Source organism: Dendrobates tinctorius, unplaced genomic scaffold (genome assembly GCF_039654945.1).
Source record: "Dendrobates tinctorius isolate UK_male_01 unplaced genomic scaffold, ASM3965494v1 ptg000028l, whole genome shotgun sequence".
Classification (NCBI taxonomy): domain Eukaryota; kingdom Metazoa; phylum Chordata; class Amphibia; order Anura; family Dendrobatidae; genus Dendrobates; species Dendrobates tinctorius.
In genome coordinates, this window is record NW_027361696.1 from 36,812,164 (window position 1) to 36,837,667 (window position 25,504).

Here is a 25,504-nt window from a genome sequence, read left to right on the forward strand (position 1 = left end):
CATAGAAAGAAAGGATTAGTACGGAATGTGAGGAGTAAAAGAGAACAGAGGACGTGGGTTAGTAGAGAACCCTTCCTAGAAGTTCTAAGCGCAAGGCCGGGGCCCGGTCCCCGAGGTTGTATGGATACTAATGGTCCTGCAGCAGACACCGGAGGATTAGAAGTAGTGACCACTTTATTCCCACACAAGACTTTTGGGCACAACAGCAACTGGATAGTGAGCCGGGACTTAGTAGCAAGGAGTCCCCGAAGCAGGCTACAGCTGTCTGCCGTACAAGTAGGGTTCATAAGAATATCGGACAGGAGGAACTCCAGTGTAACTCAGTACTTGGAGTACTTCACTCAAAGGCGCTATAAGAGGAGACATTCAGAAAGGCACATGTTGGCGGAGTGTTGGAAAAGAGTATTCCATCTGGCCTGGAGGTTGATTGAGTCCCTGACCCGGAGGACACGGTACGGAGGCAGGGACCTGTTTGTACAACAGACTGTGAGTAAAGCTTTGGAACTACATGCCCTGGTGTCCTCCACTTATTCCTGCGCCAACCTGCCCAGCACTGCTACATCCCTTGTGCCTGACACTACACCATCTACGTGTCACTTCACCTACTCTGCCCTGGGACTACAGCCCTGCCTGTGGAGGGCTATAACATCACTGCTGCACCACATCATCTGTCCTAGAGGATCTGTCTGCAGCGTCGGCTTACATCTTCATTGCCGAACACCACAGGTGGCGTCACGACATTGACACTGAACATTTACAATGGGTGCCCAGGGCCACGGGCCGGGCCCCAGCTACCGTGACATCATATTGAGGACCATCGGGCCTGGTACTGAGTACCCCACTGCCCTGGGTGTGAGAGCGACCCACTTATCTCCTTAGTATTTATTACAATTGGTGTAGTTTGTACTATAATTTTGATAGTTGTCTACGGAACTGATGCATTGTAAAAATACATTCTACCTCATGGAGGCTCCATCAGACGGCAGCAGCTATATCCCAAGACTAAAGTCAGAGCTTTAGAAGGTGGAATAGTCAACGATAAGGAAAAGCTTGTGCAATATTCTCAGCCATGCGATGTCCCTGTTTAAAGAGTCAGCCATGATGCACTGATATAGACTTTCTTTGGATGATGCAATGGTATTTTCCATGATGGGCATTCATATACAGAATACATCTGTGGATTCAGTGATGTCCAATGACTAATTTATCAATGCCGTCCATGCTAAATGCCCAATAAAAGACAATCCAACGTGGATTGGTTACTTTTCATTGAGCCATTTGGTTCTAATGTCAGAAACCCTACATTTATATTAATTGTATGTCAAGAAATTTTTTGTGAATTGTATAACTTTTTCTTTAAACTAATTTCCTCTCCTCTGCTTCATTAACATGAACTACACATACTTGGATGCAACATTGATTCTGACAAGTAATTAACCACTGCTAATTAATTTTCATGTTTTGCACCACAGTTTGATATTTTTTATTAATTATACTTCATTGTTTTCTGTTAATTGTGCTGGTTTTCACCAAAAAACACTATAATTAAATATCATTATTTAACATCATATCAGTACAGTAAGCTTCTATTGACTGGCTACAGGGGTAATTTTCCATCTGAATATGAATGTGAGAAAACTGATTCTTCTGGCGGAGATGGATTTTTATCATTGCAGTCAATCAGTGGCTCCAGATTGACTGCATCAGTCAGCACAACCAACTACTCAAGAAGTGGAAGCCATGAACTCATAGGACGATACAGGCAGCAGTAAGAACAGCATTGGGGATTGGTTGGTTAGTATATGGTTGTTTTTTAAGTTAGCACCAAGATGTTTGTATTTCTAAATTAAATTTAGCTACATAAAACTTGTCTCCAAATGTCCAGTTTGGGGGTATTCCAGTTTGGAATTTGGTTATTCCTGGAGGAGGAACTTAAGAGTCCTTGTATGGCAAACATTACTAATTTTTGGTTTACTCTATTAATCTGAACAAGATGTTAATTCACATTGCTTGTAAACTTGAAGAGATGGTGATGAAGTTGGGGGACGTTCCTTCCCAGTCCCAGCATGACTGTGCCTACATGCAGACGGTGAGCTCCAAAAACACATAAGGGGCTAAACAAAACCCTGACCTAAACTTTACGCAAACATTTTTGAAATAATTTGCCCATTGACTAACATCAAGGCTCTTCTATTCAACATCAGTATATGACCTTAAAAATTCTACTTTGGTTTAATAAAAGATACACTTTTGTAAAGTCCATCCAAAATAAAGGGTTCAACTTCATAACTTCCATGGTTTTAACTGGATTGTCCAACAAGTTCATATAGATGTGCTGGTTGGTTTGTCCACAAAACGGATATAACATATCTATTAAATGTTTGATCATTGACCCCAGACTTAATGTGATTGGAAAGTGCCAGGCAAATCAGAGGTCCTTAAAATGATAAGTTCATTTTAAGAGGTCTGTTTTTTCCCATATTCATAGAGGAACTTGACATTTTAAGAAACGCAAAGTCCTCTGTCACCAACAAAGTTTCGCGTGCAGGGTGTCCAACGGTCAGACAGCTGATCTGCCCTCTGATGGGTCTGATAATTGTACCATGCTAAATCTTTGGTATTCTCTTTTCTTCTTCTATAAATATTCTGGGCCAAACATATACAATTTTATTTACCACTGCTATTTACATAATTTTTGACCTTGGTTTGAATCAGTCTCTAAACATCAAGCAATTTCTGACTTCTATGACATTTTACTATTTCCCTATTTCTAAATTTAATCAAGGGTCTCTTCCCGTAACTCAAATTTCACCTTAAAATGACTCCTTAGCATTGTCTATGTATGAGGTAATTTATAAGCCACGCACACTCCTCTGGGAAATTACATTTGCAAATTGTCTCTTCATAGAAGAAGAGGATAAGAACTCTAGGGCCACCTGTTGGAAGTAGCGATCCTAAAAGTCAATATCAACTCTATAACGAGCCTTGCAATATGATTTAGGATTAAAGCCAAACCAAAATCTCAGATTGGAGACAGTGTTTTGGGGTGTTGCTCCTCGTCAATGCAAAGCATGAAATCTGATTTCCAGAGCCTCTGACCTTGGAGAAACTACAAACAAACAGATAAGCGCTCTGACATCTACTGTCCAGACCAAACAAAGGTGCAGATAGAGTAATCTAGCACTTTGTTAAAAAAGGCTTTTATTTGAATCCAATAAAAACATGTGATAGCAAAATCAAAGACAAAGGAAAATCGTCCCACATGAGACCTGTTATGGTTGACGCGTTTCGGAATGATACTCATAACCACTCAGTCCCACTTATATGGCCATTCCAGAATAATTGTGGGATTACATATGATATCAACATGCTCTAAAAATCAATCCCATTAACTAGCATCTGTAAAAAAAAATTAATAATTCTGAACATTTTCATAGTCAGGATCTTCATTTTCGATTGTTGATTTTTTACTATTTTCCACCTGTGAATAAGACCAAAAAAATGAATTTATTAAAATCTTTAGAGATAAACAAATGAACAAAAGAAAGTTGTGATTCAACTACAACTGGAAGTGGTCGGTATGAATTTTGCAAGTTATGGTTAAAAGAAGTTTCCCTAACATCAGTGATAAGCTAAAAACTTAACTCCTCAGTCTCCAATAAGACCTTATTCATATTGCTCTTATGAGCACCATAATCATCAAGACTTATCAGCTGGCCCCATGTGTGACAGCATATTATTGACATCACCCCTATAAGGCTTCTTTATGACATCAGTAATTTTTCTTTCATACAAAAATCAGTTTCATCACTGTTTTTCATCAGAGTTACATCAGAGTTGGTCACAGTATTAGATTTTGCCAATAGTGTTTGGTCACCTTGGACGAAAAAAATAAATAAAATGCTTCTCAAGCCTCTCAAATCAAACACTGCCAAACATCACATGGATGTCATTCAATCTTTGTTTGATTTTTTTCCAGCACCCATAGATTTGCATCAGCAATTTGATCCAAGAATCAAGACTGGACATGTCTATATGATTTTGTGCTGAGTACTTGGTCCACAAAACACACATATATGAGAAGTTTGAGTTCCTACCATGAAAAATACAGAAAAAAATTGATATGAAAACATTAGTCAGCAAGACATCAGCAGTCACACCCTGGTCAATAGAGCTGGCTGGGAAAGGAAGAAATGCTCCCTTGAATTGAGGCAGCAGAATTGTCGGCAGGAGCATTCTTTGACCACCCTGAGCCAGTGCCGAGCAGAACAGGCAAGTAGATAGCCATTACCTGTCTGTCAGTTCATAGATACATGTGAAAAAAATAAAATTGTCTTGTATATCCCATTAATAGTTTAAAGAATAGGAAAAAAAAGTATTTATCTCAGCAAAGTGGCCATTCTGTTACCACTGGTCAATAAACTTTTCTCAGGAAACACATGGTTGGCCCACAGACCCAACACACGGTGCTCTTTTTCTCCTCTAGTTATCAACACAGTGGCAATCAATTCTTTGCCTGGCTGCCTCTAAACTTTGTATACAATGCACAACAGCCAGCCTTCTTTATATGAGCATCCATTCATTCAACCAATGGCAGAAATGTCACCAGTGACAGAGGCACTTTGATGGGCAAATGTGTTTGGATCATTTGGATGTAACTGTAAAATTCGAGCAGCCCATAAAGCAGGCTTAAATCAAAAGTTTGAATCTTCTTTTGAAATTAAGCGTGGAGTTATTGAAAACGTCTGTGTAAGGAATAAAGGAGATACTATGGTAGATTGTGATTTATAGCAATACCTTCAATGTATCATAATAATCATTTGCCACATCTTTCTTTTCCAGCTCCGCATATGTGAGTTGTGGACTTTGTCCGACCTGTGTAATAAAATTAATATGCATTATATTACACATTAAAAAGAATAAAATTGTGAGATTTTAGTTACTGTATATTCGCCAAGAAAAGCATTGAATCTCATTGAGAAGATCCATCTTCAGAAGGTGAAGATGTACATGAAAAGTTTCCATAATACCTCAGTTGTAAAAATAAAAAAGTATCCCTCATGTCACCAATTAGTGCTACTTTGTGAGTCAATGTTTGATCCTTTAAAGGGAATTACAGCAAGCAACCCAATAAATGTCAAATCTCTGAAATCAGGGTCACTATCCGCATAATTCTGCTCTCAGATTAGGTGGAAAACACCTGGTGACAGGTTCCCTTTAAGAGGTTGAATACTCCTTTAAGTTGTACTTGGTAACGACAAATAGTTGGCACTGGAAACATTTTTTCTCACTCCTATAAGGGTAGCATTTCGGGATTCATTTTTCCAAAGATACTTTAATACGAAATCATGTTCTGCAGTCTAAATCAGATATTAGTAGTTAAAGAGGGTCTGGAAGACTTGCTTAGAGAGTGCAAGGGGTGTGGACTGAACTGTCCCCTGAAGACACCAATCTTGTTGTGTGTATTTGGTATATTTTGTGTTGTAAACTGTAATACAATATGTAGAGTGTAGGGTAAGCATGGGATAAGACATAGTTTAGGGCTTAGGACATAGAAAGGTAGTATAAGTTACAACAAACAGAAATGCGAAATCAACACATTTCTGGTGACAGGCAATCCTTAGTCATGAGTAAGGATGGGCTATCCTTTCACCGAAACATGCTGATGTCATATTTATTTTAGTTATACAGCTGATCTTGTCCTCTGCTATGCAAGTTCTGTGAATAAAAGTCTAGTCACGGTTCATTGAACTGGACTATCTTTATTTTACAATTGTTTCATGCCTTGACGTGACATCTCCAGGATCTGAACACTTCGAAGATGTCTTTTACTGGAACTGGATCTAATGTTGCTAGTATAAGGTAGTGACTGTAGGTAGATAATAAGGTAAGATATGTGTTAATGTTTTGGACTAGCCCATGGAGGGTGGAGATTGTTTATAGGGCAAGTGAACAGAGCAGGTAGAGAGACCTGCTGATTATAACTGTGCCGAGAAGCTAGGCTGTGATGAGGTAGGGCAAAGAAGAGTGCTTCACCAGCCCCGGAGTACACTACAGTGGAATGATACTGTGTGTGTGAATATGCCTTACACTGTGAAGGAAATGTCTATAAGACTTTGTACCCATTACCCCTTGTACATAAACCTTGTGATGTTACAGCCCAGTAAAGACTGTGCGTTGGAATGGGAGTCTCCTTTATTAAGCTTGAAAACCTATGGTCATGGCCAGCACCACAATCCGTGACAGGTGGCCTGCTTGGGTGCAAGGCCCTCACAGCACCAACACCAATATCCAGCCAGTACCTACTCTTTCATGTAGCACGCTGGGGAATTACAGGAGAAGACCAGTGCCTCGCCTGCAACTACTTCCCTGCACCACGCTACAAGACCCTAGCTTATACTTATGAAAATACTCTTCTCCACCCCCATGGGTTTCTGTGCCAAGGCTCTAAAACCCAGGGATTTATCATAAACCCAGTCACTACCTTTTGCTGTAAGTTATGTTATCATTACCCTTTCTAATATTCAAGAAAACCACAGAAGGTAATATTTCAGATTATTTGAGCAGTACTTCTATGAAAGTTTTTAACTCTTAATATATTACATTCATCATATTATGTAGCATTGTGTACTTACAATTGCTCATTTTACCTTCTACCTAGTTAATGCCTCTCTTTTCTTTGCTCTGCATAGAAACAGGAAGTCTCTTGTTCCTCCATTAATCATTCCCCCCTTCAACTACTGACCCAGCTGCTCCCGCCTAAGGCTACTTTCACACATCCGTTTTTTTAAATCCAGCATGATGCGGGGAAATTTGTGAAAACCGGATCCGGAATTGGATCCGTTTTTTTCACATAGAATGTAATGATCGCCGCATCATGCTGGATGGACATGCGGCGCCTCCGGGTTTTGCCGGATACGGCAAACATTCACCGTCCGGCATCTGCAAAAAACGTTGGCTGCAACTTTTTTTGCAGCGCCGGACCGGCTTTTTCAACTGGGCATGCCCGGGCACTATGAGTTTTAACCCCACAAGTGCCCGGCGCGTATCTCTCTCTCTCTCCCCCTCCCCTTCTCTCTCTCTCTCCATACGCTCCATACCTTTCTTTGGCTGGCTCTGTAGTCCCCCTCTGTCTCTCTGGCTGCTCTCTCATCCCCCACTGTCTCTCTGGCTGCTCTTTCGTCCCCCACTGTCTCTTTGGCTGCTCTCTCATCCCCCGCTGTCTCTCTGGCTGCTCTCTCGCCTCCCGATCTCTCTCCGGCTGGCTCTCTCGACCCCCGGTGCTGCGGCTCCTTTAAATGTCCTCCAAGCCGCATCAGGCGCCGCATGTACATCCGGTGTCATCGCTGCAGGCCGGATCCGGCGGCCCGGCTATTCGCCGCAGGCCACCGGACCCATGACACCGGATGTGTGAAAGAGGCCTAAACCCTACCAGGGACTTTTGCAGTGATTCCTGACTTGTGCAGCGAAAATTGACCTCTTGTTTCTATTTAGAGCTGAGAAGGATTCAGCTAGTCAGTTTTAAATCATGTGGAGTTAAAGATCTAATAGAAAAGAGAAGAATTATATGGGTAGAAAGGTAATGCTATATAATATGGTGATTGCAATATATTAAGAGGATAAAAACTTTAAGGAGTGGAGTGCTTCTTTAACCATTAACCGACTAATTATTCTACAACTCACAAAGCTTTTGCCAACACCCCATCGGGGCCATTGATTTTATTTTGTGAGGGATTTCAGAAATTCTACAGCTGGCCATATTTGTCTGTACTAAATATATAATATCCTGTTTGTTGTATAATGTGTTACGCTCAAGCCTGGATCATGGATCTAGTGTGCCATGGACCAAGGAGAGCCTGCAAATTTCCAACTGTTCACTAGAGCTCCTGATGTTTGGGTTAGATTTGGCTCTGGATGGATGCCAGGTGCTACCACAGGAAAGACCTGAAACACACGGCAGCTGATCCTAATTAAGGGGTATTGTATTGCAAACTTTTTAGTGCTGTTTTGTACCCCTCAAATTATAAGAAACCATAGTCCATAGTTGCTTCACTCACTAGCCTAAAAAAACTAAGGCTAAGTACATAAGACCGAGCTATTTGTTTTTTGCCCAGATTACAATGTCAAGTGTGACCGGCGGGATTGACCTATTGGCCTCATGTGTGCCTAAAGAACAGTTACCGTATATACTCGAGTATAAGCCGATCCGAGTATAAGACAAGGCCCCTAATTTTGCCACAAAAAACTGGTAAAATGTATTGACTCGAGTATAAGCCTAGGGTGGAAAATGCAGCAGCTACTGGTAAATTTCAAAAATATAAATAGATACCAATAAATATAAAATTAATTGAGACATCAGTAGGTTAAACATTTTTGCATATCCATATTGAATCAAGAGCCCCATATCAGTTCATGATGGGCCCCATAAGATGCTCTTATGATTGGGTCACAGAGGAGGAAAACAAGACCAAGCCAAGCCACAGAAAACCAGATAGGGTGGTAACTAAGTGGATTGTAGACCCCTGATCCTATCCACACAACTAGCAGTAGCCGTGGAGCGTATCTACGATGATCCTAGATGCCTCGACACAGCCGGAGAACTAAATAAGCCTAAAGCAAGAAAGGGGAAATCTAATCTGCCCCAGAGCATACCCCAAAGGAATAGATAGCCACCAAACATATATTGTCAGTGATACAAGATGAAAACACAAATGCAGGTAGGAAAATAGACTGAGCAAACGGTGGGGCTCACACTAACTAGACAGGACAGGAAAGGAAAGACTCTATCTGCAATCACGCAAAAAACCCTGAAAAAAATGCCCAACTTGTCTGATAGAAAAATACTGAAGTCACTAGACTTCGCCCACTATAACAGAACTCTGGTATTTTCTGAAAGCAGAGCAAAAAGAGGCCAATCTAATAAGGGACAAAAACAAACTGTCACAAATAGTAACATAAGGAGGGAAATTCAGCACAGCCCCAGCCGGGGCTGGCTGGCCACACAAAACTGAAATAGACAAAACCAAATCAAATGAGAGCAATAGCAAAAGAACACATAGCTTGAGCATGCAGGGAGTGAGCTGGAAACTAAGACCTCAGGAGGCAGGAAAAAATCACCAGCAGGGATAGAGGGAGTCGGCTGTCTTAAATCCAGTCAGAAACTCCAGATATCCAGTCATCCTCCTCATCAACAGGTGGCAGGCCTCTGTTAATTAGATCAGCTCCATTACCTCCAGTAGCCACCAGAGGGAGCCCGGAAAGAGAACCAGCTCCACTACTTTCACTAGTAACCAGAGGTAGGCCAGAAAGCGAATTCACAACAATGCTCCATACAAAATACACCCCATATATTGCTCCATAAAGTTCATGATGGGCCCCATAAGATGCTCCATACAAAAAATATGCCCTATATAATTCTGCACAAAGGTTAATAGTGGCCCCATAAGATGTTCCATAGAATAATATGCCCCATATGCTGCTCCATAAAGGCTGATGGCCCCATAAGATGCTCCATAGAATAATATGCCCATATGCTGCTGCTGTTGCGATTAAAAAAATGATATGCTCACCTTTTGTCTCTGGGGGCCAGGTGCCAGTGTCCTGAGCAGGTGGGGATATCGGCGTGCTCTGGGGGCCAGGTGATGTTGTCGCCACTGGCTCAGGCCCCCGGCACTTGCATTATTCACCTGTCCTCATTCCACCTCCGCATGCCACTCTGTCTTCCGGGTCTCTGCAGTGACTGTACAGGCAGAGGGCACGCACTAAACACCTCATTGCGTCCTCTGACCTAAACAACACAGCCAGAGGACGCGGAAGGCAGCACAGTATGGCAGTGGAACGGGGACAGGTGAATATCGCATGGCTCCCCCCTTCCTCCCCTTCATACTCACCCCCTCGTGGCACGGTCTCTGCACGTCCCTACTTCTGTGATGGTCTCCGACACTGGCAGCTTGTTCCCGTGTTCAGCAGTCACGTGTACAGCTCATTAAAGTAATGAATATGCGTTCCACGCCTATGGGAGTGGAGTCGTGTGCATATTCATTACGTTAATGAGCGGTACCTTATGACCGCTGAACACAGAAAGAGCTGCTGGTGCTGGAGACCATCTTAGAAGCAAGGAAGTGCAGAGACCGCACCAGGAGGGAGTGAGTATGATGCTACAGCTGCGCTCCCCCTCCCCCGCCGAACCCCTGGGACAATGACTCAAGTATAAGCTGAGAGGGGCACTTTCAGCCTAAAAAAAGGGCTGAAAATCTGAGCTTATACTTGAGTATATACGGTAGTTCAGATCAGAAAACTCACCAATCGGGACAAGTATTGTGAACTGAACATGGGCCTTATTTAACGGAAGTATGGACCTTCTTTTAGAGGGGACTTTTCATTCATACTGAAATAGGACTAATTTATAGCACCTACCTCATTAACTACTTGTGTCTGACAGATTTTCTTTCTATTAAAAAACATAAAATTGTGCTTAGTATAATACACAATTTTGGAATGGCAGACAGCATACAGAGAGAGAAAAAATAATAAAATAATTTTTTCTAATACACAAAAAGTTTTGGAATATATTTTAAAAGATAGTGAGGTCGATTTCAGTTTTGAAAACCTTGTAGAGAAGAGAGGTTAAGTAGGGGGATATAGCTGCAAAACAGGATCCGGACGCATGCGCCAACTGAGCCATGGACTGTAACAATGCAGGCGGAGCGAATGTGCGCCTGAAGTGCATAATTTTCGGGAGTAAATGCTTACAGGAGGTGGACACACACAATATACTACATCTGAGTGCCCTCAGTAGATGTAGATGCCTTCAGTAGATCGCTACTACCAACAGGTGGCGCCATAGAGTTCAAGTCCTCTTTTTCTCTGAAGAGGCAATTTGCATATTCAGTAGATGTACATGCCCGAAAATGATGGAAGTCAGAGCAAACATTAGCTCTGTCTGCATCATTACAGTCTGGTGCATACGTCCGGATCCCATATTGCGGGGGATTTAGACGTGTTGCCCGATGGGGCCACCAAAGCAAAATAGAAGCACCCTTAGGGAAACTATATAACTGGTTAAAAATAAAGTTTTAAGATTTTTACTAAGTAAAGCAAATTGTGGAAGGATTTTTTTTAAAAGCAAAAAAGCAGATTAAGTTGACTGACTATGAGAAAGAGGAAACATTATCCCTGGTTGACTTTTATCATGGCTAACATTCAAAACTGATTACCAGGTCGAAAGAAGCCAGTTTTTACTCTTGTTTTATTTCCAATGCATCACTGAGTATTCCATTTTTGTTTTGTTTTGTTTATATCCACCAAATGGTTCTAGAGACAAAGGCTTTATATTTAGTGCTAATTTTTATGGTTTGGAAGTACTGCAGAGCAGCCTAAATATGATCTTCCCTCCTCCCCCAAGAATCCAGTGCACCACATCCCCTAAATGAAAACCACAAAAATTTGCAGCAAATCAAAACACCCATGTATCTGGAACAGTATGATGTATTTAAAAAACAGAGTAAAAAAAGCAACAGATTATTCAGGGGAGCAGCAAGAATAAAACAAAAAATGGACACTTTTGGCTTGATGGCAGATCCTCTTTAACCCCTTCACGACATACATTTACGTCATATGTCTTGTCTCTATCTTTGATGCTGCTCACAATCTGAGCCCCCATCTTTCCCTGCTGATGATGGCTGATTAGCTCTGTCCTCACTTGTTAACCTGTTAGGTGCAGTTATCAAACTCTGATAGTGGCGGGGGGGGGTGGCGCATCATTTCACATGCCCTTTGTCGTGCCTGTGACATGATCAAAGGCAATTATGTGTTCCCATGACAGCTGGGGGTCTTCTACAGACTCCTATGTTTGTCATGACAATTCTCCTGTGAAATCAAGCCAATAGCTGGTGTTCATAGAAGATTGTGATTTTCACTATGCATAGCAATGCTGATGCAATACTATGCATAGCACAAGCTGTCAGATGATCACAGCTTCAAGTCCCCTAAGGGGACTATTAAATACAGTAAAAAGTGACAAGAAAATATTTTTCAAAATATGACAAAAAATAAAAAAAATCCAAAAGTTCAAATCACCTCCTTTTTACCCCATTAAAAGTAAAACAATTTGCAAAGAATAAGAAAATACACATATTTGATATTGCTGCATTTGTAAAAGTCTGATCCATAAAAATGTAAAATAGATTAATCTGATCAGTAAATGACATAACAAGAAATAAAAAGTGAAATGCCAGAAGTAAGGTTTTTTGCCGCTGCAATATTACGATAAAATGCAATATCAAGTGATCAAAGCATCATATATAGTCCAAAATGGTAACAGTAAAAACTTCTACTGAGAGTAAAAAATATAAGCCCTCACACAACCCCAGATCCCAAAAATTGAAAATGTTACTGATCTCGGAAGATGGCTACACAAATTTCTGAAATTATTTTCACCACTTAATTAAAAAAAGAACTACCGTATTTTTCACTTTGTAAGACGCACTTTTCCCCCCGAAATTTGGGGGGGAAAATGTGGGTGCAACTTGTAAAGCGTACATGCCTTACCATAGGCCGTGATCAGGGGGTGTCCGGGTGTTCGGCGGTTGCTGGCCGGTGCTGCGGGTGTCTCAGAACTGAAATCTCATCTCTCGAGATCTTGGTCCTGAGATAACATCTGCACATGCGCCGGTGGCCATTTTTTACCGGAACCATCGCGCACACAAGGAACCGAGGAAATGCCGGGGCTCTGGCCTGTCGCAAAATGACGGAGAGCCCTGGGCAGCACTGGATACACACGCAGCACCGCTGGGCACCAGAGACATCTGCAGTACTGGCCAGCAACCACCGGGCATTTTTACCGGAACCATCGCACACACAGGAAACCATGGAAATGCCGGGGCTCTGGTCTGTCGCAAAAAGGCGGTATTCATGTTTGGTATCTGCATTCTCGTGATGACCTGGAAAATTATATTGCTAGGTTAATGCAGCAAACATAGTAAATGAAAAAGTCAAAAAACCCAAAACAATTGGGGAATTGCTATTTTTTTTGCAATTTCAATGCACATGGACTTTTTCTCCCACTTTCCGGTGCATCACATGATAAAATGATTTGTGCCAATCAAACGTGCAACTCAACCATTAAAAAACAAGCCTCAAATTGTAAAAAATGGGAATTTACCTTTTTACTGAAAGTAAACACTATTAGAACAAGTCATTGGAGCCAAGATGCTCCACAGAATTAAGTAACTCTCTTTTATTTCTTTAAATCAAATATCGATAACAATGCACAGTGTCAAGTAAATAGTAGACACTTGTGTCCACATACGGGGAATAAATCAAAAGGTCCAGTGCAATGAAACATGTGAAGCATATAGAGAAAGAAATGCACATAAAAGAGCTGTCACGTGCCCCGTCCTGAGTGACACGGCCAGCAGGCCGGTAACTGATACAACAGGACACGGCACGTGTAATTGTCCTATGTGACGCGGCCCGCAGACCGGTAATTAATACAATAAGACAAAGGGAAAAGGGAAAACCTGGGTAACAATAACAATGGTGGCCCTGCGACAGGGAAACGGGGAAGTGGAGACCTCCTGCACTCCCCTGAGTCAGTGTCTCTGCACTCCTAACGTTCCCTAGGCCGGTTCCGCACCGGGCGACGATCAGGAACCTCAAAACCCTGGCTCGCCCTGCACCTAAACCCTCATTAGGGAATTGGTCAGTGCGGAAACTAATCCCACCACTGCACTAAACACACTGCACTAAACACACATAAGGAAAAGTGACAAAACAGGGGAGCACCACTTAGCTTTGCTCTGCTGCTTACGCTCCCAGCAACAGAGCACACCACCTGTGTGCATCTTTTCCTCCACCGTGTCCGACATCTGGGTGCGCTGTCCAGAAACGGACCTTCTCAGCATCATAGTGCAGCCTTGGAGCAAAGAGAGTCCACACCTGCGTGCAGCTGTCCAGAACCAGAGTCCAGCAAATGAGTCCAGCTTTTCTGCCAAAAAGTCCAGCATGCTTGAGTCCAGCTCTCAGCAACCAAGTCCCGCATTTTGAGTGCAGCTCTACACCGCAGCTGCCACTCCACCAATGCATGCACGAACTCCTTGCTGACACCATAACTGTGACTCCACCACGCCATGCAAGCACTCCTTGCAGACACCATAGCTGACACTCCAGGAATCTCACTGAGCTGCCCGTGACTCTCCTTTTGCTCCATCCTTTGCCCAGGCTTGCTTGCAAATGAATACTTTATCACCAACAGTGATTAACACACTTGATACTCTCTTATAGAGCTACCGCACCTAATACCTAATTACGTGCACAAACTAAGGTAACCAAAGTGTAATGACCCTAATAGCCACCGGGGGAAAACTACAACTGAAATCACCACATTGCAATGACCCTAATGGCCACCGGGGGGCAAAACCACCCTCGGCACACAGCCAAGGGAAAAAAAAGGTTACTTTGTGCATTTACTCTGTCAGATCCAACCTGGATCGTGACAAGAGCCAAGAATAATCAAAATCAGGTTTTGTTAACAAAAGTACATTAAAAAATACAGGTATTATAATCCAAAACAAAAGGTAATTGACAGTGAGATTTACCTAACGAGTGGAACCGCAGGTCAGAGGAAAAAAGAGGTAAGTTCAGATTGCCTATTTATAATCACATGAATATATCTATGTACTGGGTAAATGTTAGATCAGTGTGAAAAGGAGATAAGGCCAAAGAAAGAACATAAAGATGGTAAGTAGGTACCTCAGACCTACGATGCCATCACCTCTACGTGCGTTTCAGCTGGAGTGCCTTCTTCCATCTTCCGGGGGAATTTTTTCCTCTGACATGAGGTTCCACTCTTTTAGTACCTCTCACTGTCAATTACCTTTTGCTTTGCATTATAATACTTGTATTTTTTTACATAATTTTGTTATTAAAACATGATTTTGATTGTTCCTTGTTCTTTTATGTGCATTTCTTTCTCTATATGTTCCCTTTTATTTCTGTTGGAGCTATTAAATGTTAAACTATTTTATCTCCTTCTCTGGTGGCTGGGTCCTACTACAATCATTCCCATCTCGGTCATCAAAGACAAAGATAAGAATAACCTTTAAAGTCTTAATGTCCTTTTAGTTATATTGGTTATCAATGTTATACAATACCTCTTATAAAAGAAGACAAGTAATAAAAGCAAAAGAAGAAAGGCAACTCCAGCCAGTGCAATAATTGTGATCACTGGCACTGATGGTCCTGCTGAAGCTGAAGAAAGAGAAAAATATTAAAATATTAAATTAACAATTTGTTTTTATGACATTTCGGTTTTAGACCTTGACCATAAATAGAAAATAAAAAAATCCCTTCCAATCACTTCTTCACCCCTTGGCTCTTCATCGTCACCCGTCTAGTCCTCATCACATCTTCTGATCGCCACCGCGAGTGCTGAATTCCTGGGCCTTTGGGCTGTGATGAAGCCACGATGGTTCTATACCAGCGTGTGTAATATCATGGCATCAAAATGTGTGCCATGACTTGCTTGTGCATGTGTAGAACTGTAATGGGGCTCATCAGGGTCGGAAGTCTTGGACTAGCATGAAGTAACCCAGAAAGTCAATAGTCGCGGCAGTGAGAAGATTGGTGAGAAGGGAGGACTGAGGAGTGCAGATTATCATTTTTTATACGGAGTACCAAAGAGATATAGAGCCTGATTAATACTTAATTTTTTGCATTCAAATATCTTTTTAGTTTTGTGTCATTTGTTGCCATTTTTTCTCTAAAAATAATTCAAAATGTCAAAATGGTGAATGCGAGGTTAAGAATTGTTCAATTTTTCTTTTTAATTCTTATCTGCCATTTCAGTGAAAAAAAATTAACGTGATCAGTCAAAATGTCTGACGCAACTCTAACATCTCTGCAAAAAATTTTGCAACTAGGAGGAGCTGCATATTAGAGGCGCATTCTCTTTGCATTGAAACCACTATACCAAAAATTAAAAAATTGAAAAATATGTCATATTGATGGATTATCATGGCAGTCAGGGTTCTGATCTTACAGCTGGAGTCTTGGTTTGTTTTACACATGCTCTAATACCAAGAAGTTGTGGGAACATTGTGAAGTTACTGTGTATGTATCAATAGGTTAATCATCAAGGGTTAACAGACTAAATCTTTACAGCAGCAGATAAATGGTCACTTACCTTCAATATGCAGGGTTACACTTTGCATAGATTTGGGGCCATTTTGGAAAGCTGCATTGCACTCCAGGGAACGGTTATTGTCCTTCAAGGAGGGAGAATATAGCATTGCAGATTTCACTTCCCAATTACCTTGAGACCGATTTATGAATTGTGTGATAGCTTGATAGTTTTGCATGTTCCATGTTAATGTTGGAGGACTTGAGACACAAGTATGATTTACGGCACAAGTTATGTTGACCTTTGTACCCTCTATAAGGGTTTCAGCACCTTTTATTACTGGCTTCAGGGGAAAATCTAAAGAGAAGGAGTGAAGTATGTCAACCTTCAAAAAATGTATCTATTTTTGCTAATTTCTTTTTTCAATAATCTATGTACATTAAGAGTTGGAGTAATTTGTCAAACCTAGACATCAGAAATGATCACATCTTTAGACATTAGAATTTGCAAGATTCTCTAAATTATCACAAGAAATTTGATTTTGCGGCAAATCGAAATAAATCAAAGCCTCCACATGTCTGGAAAAAATTTGTGACACTCTTTTCTTCATCTTTTTGTCATGCTTTCAGAATCTATCTGAACAGTGCAAGTGTTTTAGGGCCTTATCTCCCTATCTTTATGGCTTTTCTTTGACCTGCGATGTCCTCTCACTTTCCAGAATCATCCAAAAATGGCTGCTGCATTCATTGCCTCAGCTTTTATAATGGTTACGACAATACCTCCTGACTGATTGTGCTACACCATATGAAATGATAGCTGCAAGACATCATTGAGAAGCCTGCCCAGTCGTTCCTGAGGTCATGCAAACCTTTGCTGGTTGTTGTAAATCTTTAGCGTTTTGCAAGGTTTAAATTGGCATGAGTCACTTTTGAGGATTTACGGGAAGTACGTTGAAAACCGGGTTGACTGAATTCCTAAAGATATGATATAAATTTAATTCAAATCATCTCTATCAGACAAACAATCTTTAGAGATTGCCAATCGATAAATTCCAAGGCTATTAAACCTTTAACCCTCTTCCAGATCGTTGACATACATGTATGTCATCGGCCATGTCTCTACCTTTGATGCGGGCTCACATGATGAGCCCTCATCACTTCTGGCGCTTGATGGCTCATTTAATCATGATCCTCCTGTGATTTCTGCTATGTATAGAACAGGCAATTGGATGATCGCAGCTTCATGTCTCCTAAAAAGTAAAAAAAGTTTTAAAAAAATTTTAAATAAATGAAAAAACACAAAAGATCAAATCTCCTCCGTTTTGCCCCATTAAAAATGAAACAATTAAAACATTTTTTAAATGCGAATATTTGGCATTGCTGCATTCAGAAATGTTCGACTTATGAAAATCTAAAATAAATTAATCCAATTGGCAGTAACGCAATGAGAAAATTAATCAAAATACCAGAATTACACTTTTTTTGGTCGCGCGACCTTGCAATAAACTGCAGCAATGCCCCAAAATGGTATCAGTAAATACGTCATCTCAGGGTACAAAAGATAAGCCTTCAATTAACCCCAGAATTAGAAAACTGAGAATGTTATGGGTCTCAGGAAATAGAGACAAAAGGTTTTTTTTCTACAAATTTCTGATTTTTTTCACCAATCACGGTAAATAAAAAAAATGATACGTGCTTGGAATCTGCATCCTCATACTGACTTGAGGAATCATATTACCAGGTCAGTTTTATCATATATTGAATATGGCAAATTAAAAAAAAACACCTTTGTGGAATTAAACTTTTTTTGCACTTGGAATTTTTTTTCCCATTTTCCAGTACACTGTGTGGCAGAATGAATGATGTTGTTTAAAAGTACAAAAAAACAAGCTTTCATATGGCTATATGGCTGGAAGAAAAAGTTATGGCTCTTTGAAGAAGGGGAGGAAAAAACAAAAATGAAAAACAGAAAATCGCCCAGGGTTGAAAGAGGTAAAAAAAATATATTTCAGCAACAATTCCCATACAGATTATTTTAGTTCTAGCATGTCAATATTTTTTAAAGGAAAAATTAATTCCTTAAGGACAAAAGTTTTGGAAATATTCCATGTATGTTATTCATTACCAATGCTTTCTACAGCTCCAACTCCACCCCGCATTGTTTCCCTTTTTTTTGTTTTTATCGTTCAAAACTAACTTTTCAAGCAGAATTCTCAAAAAATTTTCAAATTTATCATGACCATTTCCAATCAATAATGTAAATAATTATTATATTTCCAAGTTAACTCATTTTTTACTCTTAACTCCGAATCTGTACATGTTGTCTATTTCAATTATCATCCATCCCACCTGAGACGCTTACTGTGCAGACTCTTCCGTCAAGGTTGCAGGCGTTTAGAACCCTGCTTATTCCTGGATAATATTGTCCCTCATTTTGAACATTATTTATCCTCAATGAGCAGCTCCTTCTTCTCATCTGAACCAGGGATGTGCGTCCTTTGTATCCCCTGTCTACCTTATCACGTGATTTATTATTATATACCACTATGTCTCTGGTAGAGGTTCCAAAGAACCAAAGTAAGTTGAAATCGTTGACTTCAGTTGGATGGGTTAAAGTGCAAGGAATCACCAGACATGAACCCCTTAAAGCTTTGATGGTTCTAGGAAATCTGAAGTTCCAGTCACTGCAAGATGATCTGTGGAAACAACCTGCCGATGAGAAAAATGTGATATTAATTTAGAGAGTTTTTTTTTTATTTTCTCTAGACCCATTTGTCTAGCTCCTGTATCTTCAAATTGCAACACATCTTTAACTCCTTAAAGACCTCCGCCTTAGGGCTCATACTCACTTGCGAGAGACTCACACAATTCTCGTGCGCGTCTCTCGCATGAAAACCTAGAACTGTCGCAGGCACTCGGACCGGAATGTGCGGCTGCATAGAAATAGATGTAGCCGCACGCTCCCGTCTGAGTGCGGGCGGCAGTCCCAGGTTTTCATGAGAGTGCCTCGCCCGAGAATCGCGCGAGTCTCTCACAAGTGAGTATAAGCCCTTACACGTAGGGTACAAGCTTGAGGGCGAGCATGTCCAATACCCAGTAGGTAATGGCTATGTTTTACTGCCAGGATTAGCTCGTAACAACAGCAAATGGTGCAAAGCGCTGCTCATGGTTGTGAAACTGTGAAATGTTGCAGTCAAATGCTGACAATGGCATTAACAGCAAGCCATACATTATTTCATACATCCATCGGTGCTCCCGTGATCGTTGGTCGCTGATGGATTGGCATCAGTTGAAGACTTTTGTGTTTGTCACTATGGAGCTCCCTTAAAGCACTTCCTGTGGCTGGGCTTCAAAGGTGATTTTTACTACACACGTGGTCAAAATTGCTGGCACCCCTCGTTTAATGACAGAAAAACCCACAGTGGTCACAGGAATAACTTGAATCTGACAAAAGTAATAACTAAAAAATCTACGATAATGAACAAATGAAAGTCAAACATTGTTTTTCAACCATGCCTCCATAGAATTTTTAAAAAGGTAAAACTCATGAAATAGGCTTGGACAGAAATAAACGTAATATTTTGTTGCACAACCTTTTGAGGCTATCACTGCAATCAAATGATTCCTGTACCTGTCATTGAGATTTCTGCTCCTCTTGACAGGTTTTTTTGGCCCACTCCTCAAGAGCAAACTACATAGTTCAAGTGATCACATGATTGCAGAATCATGTCCCCTAAGGGGACTAATAAGAACAGTGAAAAGCAAAGAAAAAAGCTTTAAAAACTATGAAAAAACATAAAGGTTCAAATACTCCCATTTTCCCCTATTAAAAATAAAGGTAGTAACAAAATACACATACATGGCGGAGTTGCATTTAGAAAAGTCAGATCTATCAAAATATAAAACTAACCAAATCAGTAGTCACTATAAATGGAAAAAAATCAAGAATTACAGAATTACAATAGTTTTGGTCATTGCAATACCACAGAAAATGCTGTAACAAGAGATCAAAATGTCATATCCATCCCTAAATGGAATTGCTAAAAACATTGTCTTGCCTCACAAAAAATAAACCATCAAACAGCACCATCGACTTAAAAATGAAAGCGTTACGGGTCTCCGAAATGGCGACATAACCTTACTTTTTTATTTCAAAACATATTGTTTATTTCACCACTAAAATAATGAAAAACTTGTATCTCCACAATCAAACTTAAGAGCAGAATCATGCTGCGAGGTCATTTTCACCACAAAATGTACTCCTTAAAAACAAGTCCCAAAAAACTATTAGAATTGTGCTTTCCTCACAATTTCACTGCACTTGGGATTTTTTTCCCTGTTTTCCAAATGAATTCAATTCATTCAATAATACAACTCGTCCCAAAAAAAAAGAAGCCCTCACATGTCTATATAGACAGAAAAATAAAAAAAAATGTTATTTCTCTGGGAAGAAGAGGCAGAAAAAACACAAACATGGAAGTTGGCCGTGGCGTGAAGGGGATAAAGCAGATATCAGGAACCCATTTACATCTGATGGTCATCTGGGCTGCCTAAAATCATCTGGTTTAAATAGTTTTATTCTATCATGTAATATGGGCCTTTAAAATCACATTCTGTATATTTGGAAGATGTAGATGGCAATAGAAAAAATAAGCAGCAATTTTCAATGTAAAGATTTGTGAAAAGCCTCCAAAGTTATCACCAAATCATCTTGGATACAAAAATTCTAAAAAAATTCTAAAATATGAGAGCAGCGCTTAAAAGTCAGATGATTAAAATTCAGATATTAATCAGCTTATGCCACTAGCGGGATAATGACAAAAAATGTAATTTTTAGAACAAGTTGTGATATAAAATAAACTAACTAAGCATAAAATAAATAAAGCATTTTTTTAAAATATACATGTTATACAAAAGCTTAATTGAAACACTTTGTCATTTTCTGTCTATGGACAGTCTATTCCATACAGTAAGCCATGTATGTACCTGTAACATTAATCCTGACTGGCGTTTGCTCATTGCTTAACTTAGTAGAGTTTATCGTTATTTCTGGGAAGAACCACGCCGTGTGTTTCACATTGCTGATTCTCAGCGAGCAGTCTATTCCACTGCCTACAAGGGAAGTCCGATTTCTGTACTCCTTATTGACCCCACTGGAGTCCTGACTGTTATAAACTTGTTGATGATGGTTGCTTCCATATATGTCCACCATATACCAGATCAGAAGAAAATTTCCAAGGTTATCTGGAACATTGCTGCTGCAGGGAATCTCCACAGTGGAATTTATTGATACATTTATGGATTCCGGTACTGTTAATGTCCAGTTAATTTGTTGTGAAAACACAAAATAACCTGGAGAGAAATTAAGTTGGGAAATTAATTATAATTTAAACAAACCTAAAATTGCCAGAAAAGTGAAATTTTATTCTTTAACCAAATCAGCTCATGACCCATTTGGGCTTTTCAAAGAAAGACAAGCACTTCGACTCTCATCTTTAAACCCTTTAATGATCCAGTGTTCATTTGTGCGGCCATATCTTACATCATGAGTTATCACCAGGGATGAGCAGACCCATGGAAATTTGGGTTCTGGTACCCAACCGCACTTTAGTCCAAAGTTTTGTTGGGTACCAGAGCTGTACCCGAATTTGAACAACTTGAACCTGAAGCCAAATCCCACTGAAATCATTGGGAGCCCAAACTTGGAGCTGGAAAATCTTTCTCTGTCTCTGAACTCCCGAACTGTAAAACGGATTTTCAGGAGATGTCTGTGTTCGGAGTTCACCACTGGATACAAGACCAGAATTTTACAGTTCTCTTGTCTCTAGTTACCCCAGCATGGAAAATCACTGCACATGTGCAACACAGGGATGCAAATCATAGAATTTCAATGTTACAAATGAGCTGTAACGATAATGTAAAGTAATGTAAAGTATCATGTATTTTTCCCTATTTCCAGAATCTTCTATTCACATACTGAACTCTGCTATACCAGTGGTGAGAGTTGGGCCCCCCCTGTTCTTTTCCTTTTGCTTGTAATGCCTGCAAATTTCTGCTCACTTACAGTCTGACACTGTCCACCCCCTTTGCTTCCCCCCTCAGCCTGCACACACACTCAGTGTAACCTGAGACACCAGCGAGTGATTTCCCTCCTCACAGCAGGGAGCTTCTTTGACTTTCCACCAAGTGAGGACTTCTCATAGACAACAATGGGAATCTAATCATTTGGTCATAAAGCGATGTGAGGTTGTGATAGAAAAATATAAAACTACATATCTGGGACGTGCGCCGACTAAACTTCATAGCCCGTGTTTTTCCCGGTTCCAGTGCTAACAGAACCGGAGAAATGGATTTCTCCTGAACCAAGTGGAATAACTAGTCCGAGTTTGGAATCATTGGAAAGCTAATTTCAATATAAGACGAATGAGGGTTTTGCCTATATTCTGCTAGGTTCTCAAGCGCAGTTATGATCGTTATAAAGTTTCAGAACCAGAACTCTGAGCTAGGGGAGGACTGTCACAAGCCAGCCCCTTTAATAATGTCACAAGCCCAAGGGAATAAGTCACTTTCACACAGGACAGCCCTCATTCTAGCCTGGGAAACTGCTGCATTCAGACCCCTCAATGCATTGTGACATTTGGCTCCTCCTACCAGCATAGTTCTGCCTAAGATAATCTAAGCAATACATGAGTTTTATTTCTTCTCTTAATCCCCTTTTATTTGTATGTGCATTGTACATATATTAATTGTCTCATATTGTAAAATCTTATCATATCTCTGTAAACACTGCCTATCTTTTGGAAGTAAAATATAAAATTATTAGTTCCGTCTCCATGCTCTATACTGAACTTTTACATGCCTGAAGTTATTGCGCTACTAATTTGGGTTGGCTTCATACCCCTTTACTAATTTTAAATATTGATAGAGAAAATGGAAGCTGGTGGCAGCGAAGTGTGTTTTTGCTAGGTGGGTAGTGCTGGCAGAGATGGAGTGGGTTTTATAAGCTGATTGTGTGGCTGCGGCCAAAGAATTTAAAATTCCCTTGCTGTTGCATGCCTAATAGCCAGTGTACATCACGTGGCCCATCCGGCGACTTATTATCCTAGGTGCAGTTCCCTGACTGACCTGAGGGTAAGGGGGAGCCAGAGAGCTGCAAGTTCCGAAGTGGAACTGAAAAGTGGGATATACATAAATCCCTGCAGTTCATGACATATAGCGGAGAGCAGTGGGATAACTCCAATAAGCCCCTGTGGTAAATTGTTAGAGCAAGACTAGCTTGCCGTTTTCATCACATTTGGTGGCAGTGGTGGGATAACTAGGATAAGCCCCCCTGCACATGTGATAGCCGTGTGCGGCCAAAGGTTAACATTCTCCATATCCCTGACATTTGTTGGCAGAGCGGTGGAATCATCGAGCATTAGTGATCTGGTTTGAGCAATCATTCCTCTCACTAAAGACTTGCACGGTTCTTCTGAGGACCCTGCAGCAAATGTTTTGGAGAAAGGACTCAGTGTTTATTAGTCCTGAGACAATTGTGTGTACTTGCGATTACTCCCTCCCTTCTCTTTGTTTTTCTATCCTATCTTTTATTTGACAACCATGGCTACGTGGGGAGACTCTTATTATAAGCAACTTAAGAAGGATGCCGTTAGGGCCCTGTGCACGGCAAACCAGATTGACGACGCTGACAAAACCAAAGACCAGCTGGTCGCGGCTCTGGTGCAATGAGAGCAGAGCCAGGGTGCAGAAGGTGGCACCGGTGCCAATGGTGCTGCTGCAAAGGTCCAGCTAGTACAGGCCGGCCTGACCAGCAGCCAGGAAGTCATGGACCGCTATCTGCAAATGGCCCTACCTCAACTCCCTGCCAAAGACCATGACAGATGTGTGCAATTGACCATGCAAGCTCAAGAGAGAGCTGAGCACCAAGCACAGGCAGAGAGAACCGAGTGGGAAGCCCAAGCCCAGAGAGCCCATGAACTGCAGCTGGCCCGGCTGAGGAAAATACCCTCCACAGCCCAGAGCGGTGAGCCCAGCAGCGCTCAGATACCGAAGCCCTGGCCAGAGCATTTTGCTATGAAGGAAAAGGATGTGGACTTGGACACTTTTCTGCGGGCTTTTGAGAAAGCCTGCAGACAGTACCAGCTGCCTAGGGAACAATGGGCCAGGTACTTGACCCCAGGGCTAAAAGGTAGAGCTCTGGAGGCATTTGCTTCTCTCCCGCCAGAACGAGATAACAACTATGATGCCATCAAGCAGGCCCTGATCACCAAATACTGGCTGACCCCTGAGGTATACTGAAAGAAGTTCCGGAACCTCCAACGTGGCCCACACGACAGTTATAGTGATGTGGTGCAAGAACTCAGGACCCACTTTGACCAGTGGATCCACGAACTGAACTGCTGGAAGACCTGATGATCAAATACCAGTTCTTACATCTTTGCCCAGCTCTGGTCCGATAGTTCATACTGGACCGAGAGCCAACGGATGCAGACAAAGCAGCACAGATTGCAGACACCTATGAGGCCAACTGGAAACCGGAGACACGGAAACCAGTCACAGCCAGCTGGAGAGGGGGTAAGTTTGCAGCCAACCCCAGTGCCTCTGCCAGCCGACACACCGGAGGCCTTGTCCCATTTGCCAATGCCAGGCCTACATCAGACCCTCACCACCAGTGTTTTCTCTGCAAACGGACTGGACATATCAGTGCCACCTGTCCAGAGAGGCAGAAGAGCCCCCCCAGCCAAGGCCTCTGGGCCCAATGCCTCTGTTCTTTTTGTGGGTGGGGTGGTTGGGAGGATTGTTAACAACAAGCAGCATGTAAGTGTGGGGACCAGCCTTGCAAGAGGCCTCAAGGACACCGGGGCCGAATGAACCCTCATCCGACCATGACTGGTGGCCCCTGAAGACTGGTGTCACCTGGATTGGGGACATCTGCTGCCCCTTGCCGATGACCAGGGTTTTTCTTGATTGGGATGCCATGAGCGGGGTGAGGGAAGTGGAGGTGTTTGAAAACTTGCCCACTGATGTTTTATTGGGGACTGATTTGGGGAGGATGGTTGCATACTACGTCCCTGACACCCCTCCCCAATCTCATAATAAGGGTAACGTTAACCTTGCTGATGATGATGATGGGAAACTGAACGTGTTACCTGACAATGCTTTATTGAATAATGATGCCTCTGATAGCCATTCTTTCCCTAGGAATGATGCCAATAGTGAGGTAAATGTGCCAAATGAACCTGCTAACCATTTTTCTGCAATGGTTGATGTGTCCACAGGTACAAGAGTGCTTAGCCCCGTCGCTCTGCGGAGTGAGACAGCTGAGGAACCCCTAGCAGGGGCAAGCGTTGGTGCTACAGGAAATGGGGAGGTGCATGGGAACCGT

At 41.5% G+C, this 25,504-nt stretch overlaps 1 protein-coding gene across 1 annotated transcript in view; it reads right to left on the minus strand.

Annotated features, from left to right (window-relative positions):
* Positions 1-3,412: 3,412 nt before the first annotated feature.
* Positions 3,413-25,504, minus strand: part of LOC141084975 (uncharacterized) — a 29,866-nt gene continuing 7,774 nt past the window's right edge. The window contains exons 2-8 of the mRNA XM_073569903.1: positions 21,106-21,471; positions 18,469-18,828; positions 16,184-16,477; positions 15,153-15,249; positions 10,417-10,450; positions 4,798-4,875; positions 3,413-3,481 (exon numbers count right to left, since the gene is read on the minus strand). Of these exons, the coding sequence (XP_073426004.1) occupies positions 3,413-3,481; positions 4,798-4,875; positions 10,417-10,450; positions 15,153-15,249; positions 16,184-16,477; positions 18,469-18,828; positions 21,106-21,471 (1,298 nt within the window). The remainder of the gene's footprint in view (positions 3,482-4,797; positions 4,876-10,416; positions 10,451-15,152; positions 15,250-16,183; positions 16,478-18,468; positions 18,829-21,105; positions 21,472-25,504) is intronic.